Raw genomic sequence first — 20258 nt, forward strand, 5'->3', positions numbered from 1 at the left:
TGTCATCAGAGAACGTGTGTTATGGAATGCATGCAGATTCTAGAATCATATGTAAATGAGGATACATATATACTAGATAGCCTATGCCCGTGCGCACTTTGGATTATAGTGTATCTATGTGTATGTAGTTGTGTTTGGATAATATATATATATATATATATATATATATATATATATATATATATATATATATATATATATATATATATACATACATACATACTATGTTCAAAACACAATTAATATAATATTGTAGTTTGTGCTCCGTATCTAAAACTTTATTATATTCGTGTTTGCTATGAATACAAAGTCGGCAGAAATTTGTTAATACTTTTTAAAAGAGAAGACTTGTTTAAAAGAAAATTATTTTTCTCTCTTTGAGATAAAACAATAGCAATATTTAAACATCAGTTGATACTTTCAATTTTAATTTGATTAAGTTAAAGGTGTAAAACACTTATTATTTTTTTATCAAATTTTGATTTGGATAATTATAATTCAAATTATTAAATTAATTTTACATCTTTAAAGCGAAACAAAGTAGAAATTAATTTTCTATTTAAACGAAGAAATACTGTTTTTTAATTTTTGGCAAATAATCTCGGTTTAGCTCATTTACTTGTCATGTTGTGTTTTGCATAGTTTTTTAAGGAAACGTCAATTAGAATTATAATTTGACTAATTTATCTTATTCATTATTTGATCTTCATTTGATATTAATCTCTTTTCACATTTATTAGAGTAAGAATAAAAATGAAAAGTAATTAAATTCTATCTTATTTTAAAATATAAATATTTTAAGTATATTTATTTTAGTAAACATTACAAATAAATGACATGGAGGAATAGCAAATACAGCAGTTAAATATCTAGATTAGATATCAGGCTAATATAAGAAAAGAATGGAAATTGTATGTATTTGACTACTTAACCTTTTGAAGAAAAGCAATAATATGGGGTCCATGTTTTTTGCTGTGCAATAATTTTATTTGCTCCCAAAATGGGTTGATACGTATGTGGCAATGAATCCACTATTATTGACTTGATGAGGATACTTTGGGAATTACATGAATATTGTTTGATTTTTTAATATACGAGGTGCACGTTTTTTTTTTTTTTTACATTGCTTATTTTTTTAATATGGGGTTTACTTTTTTTTTCATGAGTTTGTAGTGGGTGGGGTCCAATTCTTTCCTTTTTTTTATATATATATAGTGCTTGGTGTTTTTAGTATGGGGTCCACCTTTTTTTTTTTTTTTTTTTAAGAGTGACTGACGACGAAGCATGGGTAAACCGATGCTTCTATATAGTAGAAAAAATAGAAATATAATAAAGTATTTCTATCTACTTTTTAGAAGAGTTGGTAATATAAAGTATAAAATGCCATTTTTTTGCCCTGAAATAAAAAAGTGGGTGGGACTACAAAGGATTTTTTTGCCCTTAAATAAAAAAGTGGGACCAAAGGACGGACGATGATCTTGCTTATAAACCGGCTCTTCTATATAGTAGTAAAATATAAGTATTTTAAGTATATTTATTTTAGTAAGCGTAACAAATAAATAACATGGCGGAATAGCAAATATAACAGTTTAATATCTAGATTACATCTCAGGCTAATATAAAAAAAAATATATGGTTTGGCTACTTAACCTTTTGAAGAAAAACAATAATATGGGGTCTATGTTTTTTGCTGTACAATAATTTCATTTGCTCCCACTATTGGGTTGATACGCATGTGGCAATGAATCCATCATTATTGATTTAATGAGATACTTTGAAAATTACGTAAATATTGTTTGATTTTTTAATATGGGATGCATTTTTTTTTTTTGACATTGTTTGTTTTTTTAATATGGGATTCAACTTTTTTTTATTTGATATTGCTTGATTTTGTTAATATGTGGTCCACTTTTTTTTTTCCATGACTTTGGAGATGGTGGGTTCCACTTTTTTTTTTAAATATTGATTTGTGTTTAATATGGGGCCCACATTTTTTTTAATGGACTGACGACGAAAAAGTGAGCCAACCGACTCTTCTATATATATATATATATATATATATATATATATATAATTGTTAGTGTTGCGGAATGTACAACCTGATCCATAAAGTTAGTGCCGTGGAACGTACAACCCGATCCATAAATATAGTATATTGCTGCGGAATGTGCAACCCGATCCATAAATATAGTATATTGTTGCGGAAGGTGCAGCCTGATCCATATATGTAGTGCCGAGGAATGTACGACCCGATCCATAATCATCATATGTTAGTGCCGAGGAACGTATGACCCGATCCATAATCATCATATATATGTATAAATGCATAATATAACTAGCACGCATGAGAGCCCATCAGAAGCCATTACTCAGTCGGAGTGACATAAGGTCAGTGACCTCTGAATAAATTATGGAAATTCGTATCGAATCCAAAGAAGTAACTTAATGACGATAAACATGATAACATTTCCAGAATCAATCAAATAATTAAGACATTAAGATTTGAAATACAAAGCATGGGAGTGGAGTGATTTTCGTTATGGAATGCTCATGTTCATATTCTAGTTGGATTCGTGCCAAAGAAAGAGAGAAACAAACACCTTATATACATTATTCGTCAAGCCACCACTTAAGGGGTCCTTTATTCCAATGTTCGCCCTTCATTTGAACCTATATGGCGAGAAGTACATCTTTAATCATACTTTCATCCTACTTCCCATTAACTCACTTGTACTAGTTATCAAATACTAGTTTGGGTTACGAAAATTTGGATAACATCTCTCCTATATTATCTACTTCCTCCAAATACCAAAACAACTCCCAAACAATACCAACAACATTAACAACAATATTATCAAGATTCTACGACATAAATATGTACAATTACATCCAAACTATCTTCAAATCTCAATCCATATGCCAACAACGCAAATACAACAATCTATAACCCTTATTCTCGTAATTATTCCTAAATCAATATTAAGAAAGAGAGATTCATACCTTATCCTTGCTATAATAAGAGGATATTCGATATTTACTTTGTTTCCAAGCCAACTCCAACACAAAATGAAACTATAATTGTGACTACATGTTGTCCGGACCTCGATTAATACTCCGTAACTTGAAATTTACTCAAAATCCTCACTTTTATGTGATATATGAGCTCTCATATGCTTGCTGAACTTTCTAGAGCTTTTTAGGGAATTATTATGGAGAAAAATGGGGGTTTTAACCCTTATATAGTGGGTTGAAGTCGATGGCACTGTAGCAGCGCGCGACACTGTTGGTCCGCGCAGTGAAGTCCCCTACTCTGCCCGCCTAAATTGTAACATCTATAATTCTCCACTCCGACGTTGTATCGACGAGCGGTTTGTTGCGTTGGAAACTAGATTTCCTGGACTTCAATTTAGGCTCTTGCTTTTCTTCAAAACTCCTTATATACTTAAAGATATTCTTCCTCCAAGTTGGGCCAAAGTTGCCCCTCATATTTTCTTCAAAGTTCCAACAAATTTAATTTCCTTGATTCACATGCCCTTCAATCCTTCCATAGTTTATTTTATGAACTTAAACCCTCGTAATCATAAGATTGGCGCATATAATCTTATATATTCTTGAAGGTAACTCTAGAGTCTATACTTAAAGCAATCAACACTCATCAATCTCAACGTACACAACTACGGGGTGTAACAAAGGCATTAAGTGACAACGAGCAGCCACCAAGACCAATCAGGCCTTCAGTTGATTACGCTGCAGTGAATATAGTATATGACGTAGAGTAGATCTTGGGTAGAGTAGATGTTGTTTAGTTAAAGACCTTTTTTATGTGTTTTTGATGTTGAACATCAATGTTCGGATTAGTTAGTGTTACTTTTAGACAATATTTTTTTCGTTACGAATACAACAAGTATGGTGTATTCCTTTTTTTTTTTGTGATCTCGTATGCTATATAATACAATCGTAGTTTGTCTGCAGTTTTCGTGTTTTTTTTATATGTACGCATTTAATTTTGTTCTTCATTGTATATCTGGTATGTTTTTTTTGAAAAAACAGAAATGCAACAACCAAGGCAGCTGCAACTGAATTCAAAGGACGGAATCAACTTCATGCACTAATGCAGTGTTGCTGCATATCAGTAACAAATTCGGTGCTAAGTCATGAGCTTTTGCGGTATTGTAGTGGCTGACATTCACAATTGTTTTTGCTGATATACATGGACTGTTGGCTAATTTGTGCACCAAGGGATCAAACTTGGGACACAATTTGGTTGACAAGAAAAACAACAGCATATAGATATGCATACTAGATGGGATCAGCAACTCATTTCTTCAAGTTTTAGTTTTTTACCACATTCTTATTTTAGCAATTTGTAGTGCCAACTTAAGCCATCACATAAGAAATTAACCTGTCTGTACTATCTCTAGATTTCAGTATATTTATTAATGAATCCATAAGCTCATGTTCTCTGTAAAATGTATTCCACAACACTCAGACTATATTGAAATACAAGGAAATACAGTGAATTACAGATAAATACAAAAAAGTACAAAACAGTCGAATGTATTTCCATTGTATTAATTGTGCCATTTTTTTCAGTATCAATCTAATATATTCCCACATCAATCATTGCACACATAAAGTCATATACAAGGTACAAGTATTGAACAATGTATTTCATTGAAATTTTTATTTGAACATATCAGTTTATTACTCTAATATAACACAGTGAAATACATCACAGTAAAGAAACAACGAATTCAAGATGGATTCATTTTATTTGACATCCTCAGACAAGTGTCCTAAAAAATCAACACTAATAAAGACTAGACATTTAAGTCTTCTTTTTAAGGGGCTTATTACCACATGGACGCCTGTTATGACCAAGACGTCCACATGTACTCCAAGCATTCCTACGTTTATCAATCATCAGCTCCATTAATGGCTTATCCCTCTTCTTTTTTGGCCTCCCAAGAGGTCTTTTGTATCTCAGTGGCAGAAAAACTTCATCCAATATGTGGGTTGGAACATTCCACTCTCTCTCGTCGGGAAGTGGGTCAACCGGCACATCATACGTATTCACCACTGTACTTAGCTTGAATAATTCTGAGCAATATGCATCAGCCGTTAGATTTTTACTCTTTAATACAGCCCAGGCATGTGAACATGGTATTTCGTCCATTTGAAACATCCAGCAACTGCAGGTTTTATTCTTCAAATCAACTATGAAACGCCTCGGTCCATCATTCACCGTATAAACATATTCAGTTGATGCTTCAAGCTAAGTACCATGTTCATTCAACAACACAAATACAATGTATATTATGTTCCATAAATTAAAAAGTAAACTCAAGAGCAGTTATTTAAATACAATGAAATACATATAAATACAGAGAAATATATTCACAGACTGGAACCAGATTTATGTTTAAGATAAAGCATACCCTCATATGTAACGATTTATACTCATTCATTGAGAGCATTTCCTGGTATCGTCTCGAGAGTGTTAAGAATGTGTATGTACCATTTTTCCTATTTGTGCAATTCCTTCTCCCAAACATCCTCCTAACTTCTTCAAGGAAATCAAAAATAGGCAACTCTCTTGCCGTTACTACATTCCGCTATATTCGAAGTCATCGTCCATCCTCTGTTAACAGGTGAATACAGCCGAGCCCATTTCTCCCTTCTAGCATCATCCAAATATTCGTTTACACGTATATTAACATTCTCAATCTTTTCCATCAGTTTATCGAACTCATCCTGTGTGTATGCCTTGGCAAGTGAATAAAACACAGGACTCAATACTTCATCATTCGACTTGTATTTCTTTGTCACATTTTTCCACAAATGCCATATGCAAGCCAAATGAGGAACAGTAGGATACACCCGAGACACCACTTTGATTATGCTTTCATGTCTGTCGGATACAATACACATGTTATCCCTAATCCCATAAGCTAGCTTGAACTGCTCAAAGAACCAAGTCCAGGACTTATCATTCTCCGAATATATCAAACCATATGCCAGTGGTAGAATATTACCTGTATATACATTTGCATTTTAAAAAATTAATCATAAACAATGTATTTTAATCAGTCTATATTTACAGAGTATTCCAATAATAAAAACATAGTATTTTTTAGAGTAATGTAATCTATATTTACAATGTTTTTCAGTCTATATTATTAGTCCATATAGATAAATTAGAACAATATGTATGTATTTCTGAAATCAAACACATAGAATTACACATACCTGCACCATCTAAAGTACTTGCGGATAAAAATGTACCATTATACGTGCTTTTAAGGTGTGCACCATCCACTACCACTATTGGTCGACAACACGCGAATCCCTTTATGATTGCATTGAGTGCAACAAAGAAATACAGGAACTCATTTTCACATGATTTATGCATTTTAATATGTGATCCAGGATATGTTTTATCTAGGATATAGACATATGCCGGTAATTTCTTATATGAATTTTCTTATATGAATCAGCTGGTTCCCCCCTCAAATCATTCATAGCCTTTTCTCTAGCTCTCCAGGCAAGCATGTAAGAAACATTTACACCGAATTCATTTTTGACGTCGTCTGTTATATCCCCAAGGCTGACTTTCCTCTTATGGTTTGATATTTTCGTCTAACAACCGATTCCCCAATAAACCAACTTGTTGCTTGCCTTTGTGAATACACTTTTTCCTTCAAAGGGCATGTATGTTCGTCATGGGAAGATCTAACCCTGAACATTTCAGATTTTCCAACACTTGGCGCTCGGAATTTCCACTCACATTCAGGCGACATACATACGAGTGTATAGCTACAAAATAAAATTAAATAAAAAAAACATAGATCAGTATGAAGTCATTTCAATAAATGGAAAAGGTAATGTACATTCAGTATAGTTCATTGTCATGTGAATATTTGTTTGTGTTACAGACATTGCAAACAATACGTAAAACCAACATAATTTAATTATATATATATATATTCATTGTATTTCAATGTATTTCTCATGTCAATCTCATTCTTATCAATGTATTTCTTAATGTATTTTACTGTATTTCTCATGTATTTTAATATTACTGCATGTGTTACAGATTTACATACAACACACAACTTCACTAAAAAACATTCGATTTTACAACGACTACATTGTATTGCATTTAGTATACAACAGAAAGTTAGAATATGGAAAACACATACCTTATAGCATTTGATCTCTCAGTTTTGAAATTGAATCGCTCGCGAATAGCATAAATCGCCATTACAAGTTTCAGTGTATCCTTATCCTTGTAAATTTGATCTACAAAAACTTCCTTCTGTTCCGTGTTGGAAATAATCAATTTGTTGTCGTTCTCGAATAATACAACAACCTTTCCACAATTTGACAGATCGAAATCATTAGAATCATACACATCCATATACTCCAAATTATCATTGAATCCAAATTGAAGCACATCCTCTCTAAAAACACACTCACTATTTGCAATCTCCTCAAAGTCATTATCTTAATACTAACGCACAATGGGTACATCCCGAAAACACTGCATTGCCTCTTAAGCTCAACATACACCCTAGCTCCTATATCATTGTGTATTTCCATTGGTTGAGTATCCCCTTCAACAACATATTTTATTGATATCTTTCTACTGCAAGTATCCACGCCCAGTTGAGTTGAAATCGTAGCAACCAAATTATCGTATTTGCAATAATCATTGAATACAACTGCATCTATTTTGTAGTTAACAAAACAATTTTGATCGTTCCAAAAATCAGAATGTCGGATCAAAGCATTTACGCTGTCCATTTATATGATTAAAAATAGAGCGATACGTTATATTCAAAGCAGCTGCAACAAAAAAGTAGACCGTATGAACCACTTTCAAATATGCCAAATTAAACACATAAAAAAAGAGAATGAAATCAAAATTACCTTGTTGCTAATCGAATTTTGCAACTATTCTTCAATACGACAATGTTAAATCACTCTTTCGTGAATTACAGAGTGTATTAGCTCGAATCAGATTGTTGAATTTTTTTTTTACAAAAATGAAAAGAATTTTTACTGTATTTTGTGAAAGATAAGATGCTGATTTTTTTTTTTTTAATTCAAAAACTTTTGAATGAAGTGATTTTGATTGATAGACGTTAGCTGTAATGGAACCTCATGAGGTTTGCGTGAATCATGGAACCATTAATACAAATTACCATATAATTTAAAAAAGATTTTTATTGCCATAAATATAGCCGTTTTTAACTCAACAGCAACACTGTATTTCTCTGTATTTCAAAAACGCGGGATTCGACTGAAATATAACAAAAAACAGCTACGAATTGTAAATCTTCAACTTGTAGCTATAAATTGTTAGAAGCTATTAAAACAGAGCTATTTGTGTAAGTCTTACTTACTTAAATAATTTCAATAGGCACTTCATTCGTCTGCAATAAAGTTCTATAACTTATGGGGCTTTATGTTTATTTCAAAATACAATATATGCTTTTATATACAACAATATAAATTAGAATTTAAATAGCCAATGAGGATTTCCGGCAAATTTTAATTCACAATCCTAAAGCAAAGTTACTTTTCTCCATAATTTCTATAACTAGAGTGACTATTTGAGAAATTTATTCCCATCAATAGTAATTTACTTTTTATATTTCATTCCCTATCAAAAGTTGAGAAAATTTAGTGGAAAATTAATTATATTCCCTCTCCTTCTCCAACTATAATTCTTTTACCTGTGTCTTTTTTTGGTCAAACTAAACAAGGATATAGAATTTGTATTACAGTATTTCCTTTTATTATTACATTTAAAAAAAGAAAACGTAATTATTCTCGCATAGTAAATATTTTACGAAATTCATATACTTAAATAATATTTATTATAGCTGGATTTAACCTTTACTTGTTTTTTTTTTCTTTTCGTAATGTGGTGCTAGTAAACACTCTAGCAAGGATTAGATAAACACAAACTGCTTGTATAATACTATAAAAGCATTTTTAAAAGTCTTTTTCAAATACAATAAACTGCTAATATGTGAAAGGACCTATTATGAAATTTCATTTAACAAAATTATTTTTTAAAATAAGCAGATTTTGAAAGATTCATCAAACATACCCTAAATTGGCATTTTGCATTAAATTTGTTCGCTAATTATCATTACTTTTGGTAATCATATGACAAAAAAAATCACATATTTCTATGATTAAACCGAACTTTTTTCTGCCGACCTAATATAACTTATTTAAATAATAATAAGTACCTTTGCATTCAAATAAATAGGCCTATTTTTATATTTCGTTTCCTACCAAAATGAGAGAAAATTGAGTTGAATATTACTTATATTTAATTTTCACTGATCTCCTTTGCCAACTATATTTCTTTACCTTCTTTTCTGGTCAAACTAGACAAAGGATACTTAACTGTGTATTAGTCATGTATTTCCTTTTACTTTCTTTCCACGTAAGTTTCCAAAATCAAAAGGTTTATAAGATTTAAACCCATTAAAAATAATACCATAAATGGAACTAACTGCCTATATTAGCAAAATCAGATTCCAAAACAGATTAGGAATACAACTTAATAATTTCCCAACTGAACTAAGAAGACAACTTATTAATTACCAAAACAAATTAGGATTACAACTTATTAGTTTCCCAAATGCTGTAGGAAGTATGGTAGGCTATCTATAAGTTCACTGACACTCGAACTTATTATAGAGTGTTTTCTGCTTCTCGTGTTCCTGTCAAGAACTCAACGAAATCTCTACTTTATTTTTGTTTAATTTTTTCTTGAACAATGAGTGACAGTCATTCTTCTCCAGATAATTATCATATTTATCTTGGCATTTATCCACATTCCTATCGGCGTGTCCAACGAATTACAAGGGGGGCCTATGATCATTCTTCTGGTAGACCACATCCCTCATCAGTTGATCATCCGTCCTCTCCGGCATGTCTACGTAATAATGAACCATACGTTTCAAGGCATGATCAAGGCTCAATTACTCCAATGAATTATCAATCTGTGGGGTCTACAGGTTTTCCCACTGTTAATCCGATCAGACCTATAATAATTAACGTGAGTGGTAGGGATTTGGTGGATAGCCTCTTAAGGACAAACGTAGCAGATTTGGATGATGATTTTGACTTTAAATCTTTGTATGATACTGATCTTGAGGATGACATGGATTATCTAAATTTGAATGAGGTGGATGTTGTATTGGGTTATGTTAAAACAAGAACTGCTGCGCCTAAAGACGGAGTAAATAATCGCACAAAAAATGAAGAAGTTGCTCATAAAGAATCTGCAGAGATTTGGCCCATTTGTCATGTGGAATTTGAGCATGAACAAACTATTGGAACACTTCGGTGCGGACACGAATATCATAGCAACTGCATCAAACAGTGGTTGTTGAGGAAGAAAGATTGTCCCATGTGCCGAGCTTCTGTTTTGCCCTTCACATCAACTTGATAATCATGTCATTTTACTTTGATATTCTGTTGTATTAATCTGAAGTTTTCTTTTACGAATTTTGCTAGACCGATACTTGTGTTTTAGTATATTTTTAAACTCATTCCGTTGGATTTAGTAAGACAAATTGATTTTAAGTTGTAGATGTCATGTACTATACGTCTTTAATATATACAAGAACATTTTTTCCCTTCCTAAATATTGTTACGAGACAACAAATTACAAAATATATCATCGGCATTATATTTATCTTATGTAGAGTGCTAAGGTGCACATATTAGACAAAAGATTTTTATGGTAATAATCCGTCTTTAAAAAGATTTAAACCCATTTAGGTAAGTAATACCAAAACAGATTTAATAAATCAGATTCTAAAACAAATTAGGAAAACAACTTATTAATCTCCCAAATGAACTAGAAAATATGGCACTATATATACTTCCTTGCCACTCAACTTATTATACATTGTTTCTGCTGCTTGTGTTCCTTTCAAGAACTCTAAGAAATCCCATCATAATCAGGCACAAAACTATCAACCCATGGCGTCTACTGGTGAGCATTTGAATGCATTTAATATAACTAACTTGAGTGATCGTGATTAGGTGCATAGGCTCTTATTCCCATATGAATTATACAATCTGCAAGGCCGATCCTCGCAAAATTGGAACAATCATTTTATGCATTTATTGCCACATGAAATATACAATCGGCAAGGCCGATCCACGCAAAATTGGAACAATCGTGTTAAGGATGGCCAAAAGGAGAATGAGGAGGAAGTTATATTGAGGTATCTTAAAACAAGAATTCATCATGTTTCTGCGCCTAAAAACGTAGTAAATAATCCAATGAAAACTGAAGAAGTTGCAGATAGAGTATCCGCAGAGATTTGTCCCATTTGTCATGCGGAATTTCAACACGAAGAGACCATTGGAACACTTCGGTGCGGACACGAATATCATAGCAACTGCATCAAACAGTGGTTGTTGAGGAAGAAAGATTGTCCCATGTGCCGAGCTTCTGTTTTGCTCTTCACATCAACAAAGATTACTATAGAAATGCATAACATTTAGATTTTTTAATTCTTGTATTAATCTGAAGTTTTCTTTCTTCAATTTTGCAAGACCAATACTTATTTGTGTACGTATATTTTGAAACTCATTTCATTAAACTTCGTATACAGACAAGTTGTTTTAAGTTGTGGATATCACACACTTTACATCTTTCATACATACAAAGAACATTTTTTTCCGGCCCAAAATAATGTTAAAATACGACGAATTACAATATATATCATCGACATTTATCTTATGTAGACACTCTAAGGTACACATATTAGACAAATGATCTGTATGGTAATAATCTGTCTTTTCCACAACTGTAGTAATGTCATTAATGCTTGAATTCCTTCTAATGTTAGCCATTTAGCCTCAGGCACCAGTTTTTGCAGCGAAACAAATGCAAACAAAAAGAGCACACTTGCTAAAATCTACAGTTTTAGTCTAATCAATCAAATAAAAGAGAACAATAACAGGAAAAATTACATAAAAAAACTGATTAGTGCATAAGAGAATAGAGTTTTTACCTGCTGATAGATCTCCCGTGAAACAAGAAACTAAACGCATAGGTGTGATCCAGGAGCTAAACCAATCCAGCAACAGGAAGCTGAAACAAGATTTTCATTATATTGAACAGTCTCAAGACGCATTTTAATTTTTTCTCCAAAGCTGCTCTAGAAAGGGTGATGAACCTTGGATCAATCTTGCCAATATATATTGCATATGAATTCAGTGAGGAAGCTTACAATAAGTGAATAAGCTTATTTTCGGTTGAATAAGTCCACAAATCTCGACTTGGACAGCTGCTGAGGTATGTTGCTCGACTCTACAAAACCGCTGCCACACCCCTGCCGGATCCTTCAAACGCACTGTTTCCGAAGGATCCCACACACCTGACAGCATTTCTAAAGAGTCCAAGCAACATACTGCATTTTCTCCTTCCATTATGCAGCTACTGCTACAGAAAGCAAAATTTCTACACGTTCCTCTACAATTAGAGCATCTTTTCCAGTGAACAATTCCAACAGTATCAACTCGAAAGGCATAATTAGAAGTCATTGACCCCGTCTCAACATACTCATATTTTCGCTCCCACAAGTTCCCTTGTCGTGCCTCATGTATCCGTTTCTTATAGAATCTTGAGACTTGGTTCGGCTCAGCCATTCTCTGAGAGAGCTATTTTTCATGTATTAAAAGACAAGAAGGAAGCAGCCTTTATGTTCACAGTACCCACAAAGTTTTATTAGATTGAAGTAATTGATCTTGTGCAGCATGTTCGCTTCTGTCTGTTCCTTTGACTGCAAGGATTTCCTCTCTAAACACTCCTAGGTATCTTTATCCGGTTCTTGAAGCCAAAGTTTCGCATAGCATGCTTCAATTCTTTGAACTTGATAACTTTAGCGACACGATTGACTTAGCTTAAAGGGAATGAAAATTGTTCTTCTGAAAACTTACAAAACCAACTAGGAGGACTTTGGAATGAAGAATTATGAAGGGAGGCCTAAATGAAGCAAAGGGATAGCTCCTGAAATGTAACCAATTGCAAGCCATAATAAAATCCTCGAACCACATAAAAATGGACATATTTCCAGCTCCTACTTATAATGATCTATTCCAACGTGTTACCAATTACAGCCAACTTGCGCCACGATAAGAAGTTTCCAACACAGAACGTCATGGTCCATGGAAAAGGAACTAGACACTGTAAACTGCAAGTTCAGCAATCAAAATTCACCATATAAAATAAGTTTGGTCCGTTTGGATTTACTAAACTAACTTGACAATTAATGTGCATTATTTCATTTACCATAACAGCAGCTACAGATTATTGAAGACTGATTCAAAGTATGACTTAGTCAAATTGAATCTGTTAGTAGTGTCCTATATTCCTGGACAATTAGCAGTAATGGTGCACTTTTCTAGTTTACTGATAGTGGATAGTTGTTTCTTAGTTAGTTGTAGTAGTGATCAACTTAGTGGATTAGTGGCTATTTTATTTGTAAGCCTATATAAAGGCCGTACTTTGCTTTGATTTAATACACAGAAAAACAAGCTTCCAACACATATTCAGTATTCTTAACTTTGAGCATTTGTTTTTAAGTTTGCTGTCTATTTTCTTCAACATATTTGGTATCAGGGCTATGGCGTCTAACGGCAATTCATTGAGTGTGGCACAACCACTCATTCCCGTGTTCAAGGGAGAAAACTACGAATTCTGGAGTATTCGTATGAAAACTCTACTCAAATCTCAAGATCTTTGGGACTTGGTAGAGCGTGGATTTGTAGATCCTGACGAAGAAAACAGACTGCAAGAGAACAAGAAAAAATATGCTAAGGCGCTGGTGATTATCCAACAGGCTGTCCATGATAGCGTCTTTTCACGGATCGCTGCAGCAACCACATCAAAGCAAGCATGGTCCATTCTGCAGAAAGAGTTTCAAGGTGATTCAAAGGTCATCGTGGTGAGACTGCAATCACTTCGGCGTGACTTTGAAACCTTGATGATGAAAAGTGGAGAATCCATTGCTGATTTTTTGTCAAGAGCAACGACAATTGTCAGTCAAATGCGATCCTATAGCGAGAAGGTTACTGATCAGACCATTGTTGAAAAGGTATTACGAAGCTTGACTCCAAAATTTAATCATGTAGTTGCTGCGATAGAAGAATCTAAGGATTTATCAATTTTTTCCTTTGATCAACTAATGGGGTCTTTGCAAGCACATGAAGCAAGAATTACTCGATCACTTGAAAAGAATGAAGAAAAGGCTTTTCAAGTGAAAGAGGCAGCCATAAAAAATGCAGAAGTGAACGTCCAGCAGGTAGAGGCCGTGGAAGAGGAGTATTTCGTGGTCGTAGTCGTGGTAATGGAAGAGGAAATGGACGAGGCAGAGGTCACTTTGACGGGCAATGGCAGTCCGGTGAACAGAGAAGCAACAAGAGTTATATTCAATGCCACCACTGCCATAGATATGGGCATATAAAAGCTGATTGTTGGTATAAAGACCAGCAAGTTAATTTTATTGCAGAAAATGGAGATGAAAGTAAGCTTTTTATGGCTCATTCTAATACTAATTATAAGTCAAGCGATGTATGGTTTATAGATAGTGGATGTTCAAATCATATGACGGGCACCAAAGCTATTTTTACTGAGCTTGATGAGACACACAAGATGAAAGTGCAGCTTGGCGATGGCAAAGAAATTCAAGTTGAAGGTAAAGGCACAGTAAGCATTGAAACAACCCATGGTAAGGTTAAGCTTCTGCATAATGTTCAGTTTGTACCTGATTTGGGGTATGATTTGCTAAGTGTTGGACAATTAATGGCTAGTGGATATTCGATATTATTTGATAATTATTCATGTGTTATCAAAGATAAGAACTCAGGCCATACATTGATTAGTATCAACATGACTCACAACAAAATGTTCCCGCTGGAAGTTTCAACCATGGGGAATATTGTTCTTGCTGCTAAAGGAAAGGATGAATCGAAGCTATGGCATTTACGATACGGACACCTAAATGTCAAGGGTCTGAAATTGCTAAGTGAGAAAGGTATGGTTCTTGGACTGCCTAAAATTGATTCTATTGAATTGTGTGAAGGGTGTATTTATGGGAAACAAACCAGAAAGTCCTTTCCTGTTGGAAAGGCTTGGAGGGCTTCAAATTGTCTTGAATTAATACATGTTGATTTATGTGGACCTATCCATACTACATCTTTTGGTGGGAGTCGTTATTTTCTACTCTTTACTAACGATTGTAGTCGCATGAGTTGGGTATATTTTTTGGAAAGCAAGTCAGAGACATTTCAGAAATTCAAGCACTTTAAAGCCAAGGTTGAGAAGCAAAGTGGTCTGTGCATCAAAACTCTTCGCACCGATAGAGGCGGTGAATTTCTGTCCAAGGAATTTAATCTTTTTTGTGAAGAAAATGGCATTCACAGGGAGTTGACAACACCTTATACTCCAAAGAAAAATGGCGTCGCTGAGCGGAAAAATTGCACTGTTGTGGAGATGGCAAGAAGCATGTTACAAGCGAAGGGACTTCCGAATGAATTTTGGGCTGAAGCTGTGGCAACGTCAATCTATTTATTGAATATCTCTCCCACAAAGGCCGTCATGAATCAAACTCCATTTGAAGCTTGGAATGGTAGAAAACCTTCTGTAAGCTACTTAAGAATTTTTGGGTGTATTGCTTATGCTTTGGTAAATTCTCAATTTCGTCATAAGTTGGATGAAAAATCTGAAAAATGAATTTTTATTGGTTATTGTCCACAATCCAAAGCATACAGATTGTATAACCCTCTTAGTAGCAAGATTTTAATTAGAAGGGATGTAGTATTTGATGAAAATGCAAGCTGGAAATGGAGTGGCAACGAGGAGAAGATGCAAAAACAGATTCATATGCCCACCGGAATCACTTTTGATGGAATTCAACAACCAACTCCTACAGCTGCACCAACTGGTTCTTCTTCAACTTCTCTAGATTCATCTGCTTTAACGTCACCAAGCAGAAACTCTTCATCTACTACTTTTGAAGAGTCTCAAGATGAGCCAATTACATTAAGAAGATCGACAAGGCTTACAAAGCCGAATCCCAAGTATGTTAATGACATGTATGCAACTTGTCAATTTTCATTTGCTGTTTCAGATCCTACATATTATGGAGAAGCAGCTGAAATGGAAGAGTGGCGGAGAGCAATGTTAGAAGAGATGAAATCTATCGAAAGGAATGGCACATGGGAGATGGTGAAATTACCAGAAGGCAAAAATGCAATTGGCTTGAAGTGGGTGTTCAAGACAAAGTTTGCAGTAGATGGGAGCCTACAAAAGCATAAAGCTCGTCTTGTAGCAAAAGGATATGCACAGCAATATGGTGTGATTTCGAAGAAACATTTTCTCCAGTAGCTCAGTTTGAAACTGTGAGACTTGTTCTAGCATTGGCTGCACAGTCGCAATGGCTAGTTTATCAATTTGACGTCAAGTCGGCATTTCTCAATGGAGACTTACAAGAAGAGGTGTATGTAGCTCAACCAGAAGGTTTCATAAAGAAGGGCGATGAAACAAAGGTGTACAAGCTAAAAAAGGCATTGTATGGTTTGAAGCAAGCTCCTCGAGCGTGGTATAGCAAAATCGATGGGTATTTTCAGAAAAAGGGATACACGAGAAGTGAGAATGAACCCACATTGTATGTGAAGAAGGAAGGTAATGATTTCATCATTGTTTGTCTTTATGTTGATGATATCATTTACACTAGCTCTTCTACTTATCTTGGGGATGAATTTAAGTCTCAAATGATGAATGAGTTTGAGATGTCGGATATGGGTTTATTACACTATTTCCTTGGCCTTGAAGTCCATCAAGCTAAAGATGGAATATTTATTTCACAAAGGAAATATGGCAGGGACCTTCTCGTTAAATTTGGTATGCTTAATTGCAAGCCGGCAGCTACTCCTATGAATGTTAGCGAAAAATTGCAGCTTAATGATGGAGCAGAGATAGCTGATCCTAAAACTTTCAGAAGCCTGGTCGGAGGTTTAATTTATCTAACCCACACTCGCCCCGATATTGCATTCTCTGTTGGTGTTATTTCCAGGTTTATGCAACAACCTTCAAAGGTTCATTTTGGAGCAGCAAAAAGAGTTTTGCGTTATATTACTGGAACTATGGACTATGGGATTTGGTACTCAAAAGTGTCCAATTTCAGATTATATGGGTTCACTGATAGTGACTATACTAGTTCGTTGGATGATAGGCGGAGCGTTTCAGCTCATGTTTTTACTCTTGGATCGGGAGTAATAAATTGGAGCTCAAAGAAGCAAGCTACAGTAACCTTGTCACGACCCAACCCCGTAGGCCGCGACTAGTGTCTGTGCTAGACACTCACACGTACCCAATAACCCAAACCGGCATATTAGCAGAATATATAGATATAAATGTCAAATGGCGTCACTAACTATCACAGATGAACAGATATAGCACGTAGAAGCCGATAAGGCTATCACAGATCATATCAACCCAAAGCATATACAGAACCCACATGTACGTCTACAGACCTCTACAGAACACATCAGAATCATAAGGCGGAATAGGGCCCCGTCGTACCCCTGAATAGCATACATATGTACAATGGCAAAAGACTGTACCAAAACGTAGGCTCCGAACAATAAAGCACTCCAAGATAGCAGAATATAGTCCTAAGCAGGCGGATCAGCAAATCTGTCGTCTGTACCTGTGCGGCATGAAAACGCAGCCCCCGAAGAAAGGGGGTCAGTACGGAATATGTACTGAATATGTAAAGCCTGAAGTACAGAAACGAAATCATAGTCAAAACAGAACTTGTAGAAAATGAGCGTAATATCCAGATTATCAAATGCATATTTTCAAAACATAAAGAACGTATGCAGAAACATATGCCATATCATATCCGGCCCCCGTCAAGGGACACGGCGAACAGAACGTGGTCGCCACCCCGACACTGGCGCCACGACACATCATGCTCCAGAATAGGGAATAACCCCGTATCATAACATATCATATCAGATGGCCAAATCAAATCATATCATGTCATATCAGAATGTGTGTACATGGCACAGCATACTCCACAACCCATGTACAAGTAAACCTGCCCCCTCACATCGAGGCACGGCGAACAATGCAGTGGAATACGCTTGACAACATATCCTGGCCCGGGCTCAGTGAGGGAAACATTGAGGCATCCACGAGTGGAGTAGTGAGAAACTAAATGCAACGTAAAACACCATACATTTCCAGAGACTCAATAAGACATATCGAATGACAAATCGAAACAATGAAATCGGTCAGAATCATAGTAAGTGTATTCCGGATGTCATAATAGATTTTGCGAAAATAACCTTCCTGAGTCGTTTCCATATCCCAAAATAGTGCACAAGGCTCAATAGAACATTTAAAGTAGGAGTCATTTAGTAGTTAGAAGGGTAGTTAAGACGTTTCATTTTATATTGTTCGAAAATAAGACAATAATACAATAAAAGACAAGTCGGGGATAGTGGGCCCACCTCGGGTCAACTGAAGCGATGAGCGCAAATTACGTATGTTAAGTCTATAGAGTCACCTATGGAGGTCCTAGGGACATTCCCTAACCTTCTAGGCAATTTGTGAAAGCTTACACAACTCTTTCAACAAAACATACAAATAGGATTCAATTCTATTGAATGGAAAAAGGACATTTTCAATCTCGAGTTTCTATGAACAGAATACTTTCCAAGGCTCAAATCCAACCCTAGTACACCTAGGACATGCCAAGAGAAGGAAAGGGATGACTTTATGTCACGACCCAACCCCGTGGGCCGCGACTGGTACCCTAACTGGGTACCCGTACATACCTACCTGGCCGAATCTCATATCATACAGATTTTTTTTTTTAAACAGATGTTACAGAAGTAGGCCGATACAGATACGACAGGCGCACAACATATATATATGTATATACCTGAACATGCAGATATTTACAGATAAGCCGATAAGGCTAACATACAGACAAAACCCGTAACCCACACATCTATCTACAGGCCTCTACAGACATACAGAATCATATGACGGGACAGGGCCCCGCCGTACCCAGAATTTCCATACATACAGAACATACGGAAGAACAGAAGATATATACCAAAAGTATATGCTCCGGATCGAAGGAGCTCTTTAAACAGCAGAGTCAGAAACCTACACTGGCGGCGTATCACCTGGTGCGTCTGTACCTGCGGGCATGTAGCGCAGCCCCCGAAGAACCGGGGGTCAGAACAAAAATGTACCGAGTATGTAAAGCAGAAATATATCAAACAAAATCATGATCTGGACCGGAAGCACAAAAATATAATAGACAGGCTCATAAGCCGGACAGACAGAGTCATAGTCCCGACAGACGGACAGAATCATGGTCCAGACAGACAAAATCAGAATCCCTACGGACATACAGAATCGGAATCCATACGGACATACGGAATCAGAACCAGTCGGACAGATAATCCGGACGGACAGACAGAATCATAACCAGTCGGACAGATAGTCCGGACGGACAGACAGAATCATAACCAGTCGGACAGATGATCCGGACGGACAGACAGAATCATAACCAGTCGGACAGATGATCCGGACGGACAGACAGAATCGTAACCCGTCGGTCAGATAATCCAGACGGACAGACAGAAGCGTAAATCATACAGACAGACAGAATCACACATAGGGTACAGGAACGTGGTCGCCACTCCTGCCATTGGCACCACAATACATCAGATATCAGAAATTCTTCTCCGATCTCCGTCACACATCATAACATAACCACGGTACCCGGGGGCGGACAGATAACACAGCACCCCGAGCCCGGACACATCATACTTCGTAATTTATATTCGGTAACCGGGGACGGACATATAACACAGTACCCCGGAACCGGACACATCATACTTCGGAATTCACATATGGGGCTCGGCGGCCCACCGCACGATATACGTACCGGTCCGGGATCCGGTGAAAGGAATCATAGCACATGCACGAACTGATTAATGAAAAACCACATACGTACAGATCTTCGTACAGATTCAACGGAACAGAAATAGGCCAACTGGCAGATCGAATCAAAGTATTCAGATAGTTTTCAAACTACGCGCCTACACGTCACTTGGGGAGGCACGACCGATCATAACCCGAACTAGATTTTCAGATATCAAAATCATATTGTGAGATTTATATA

The 20258-nt window shown here is 35.6% G+C and overlaps 1 protein-coding gene across 1 annotated transcript; it reads right to left on the reverse strand.

The window, feature by feature from the left end:
• Positions 1 to 4828: 4828 nt before the first annotated feature.
• Positions 4829 to 5176, reverse strand: LOC132601757 (uncharacterized). The gene has a single exon (XM_060314823.1). The coding sequence runs from the start codon at positions 5174 to 5176 to the stop codon at positions 4829 to 4831; it is 348 nt and encodes a 115-aa protein (XP_060170806.1).
• Between the last annotated feature and the right edge of the window lie 15082 nt (positions 5177 to 20258).

Source organism: Lycium barbarum, chromosome 7 (assembly GCF_019175385.1).
Source record: "Lycium barbarum isolate Lr01 chromosome 7, ASM1917538v2, whole genome shotgun sequence".
Taxonomy (NCBI): Eukaryota; Viridiplantae; Streptophyta; class Magnoliopsida; order Solanales; family Solanaceae; genus Lycium; species Lycium barbarum.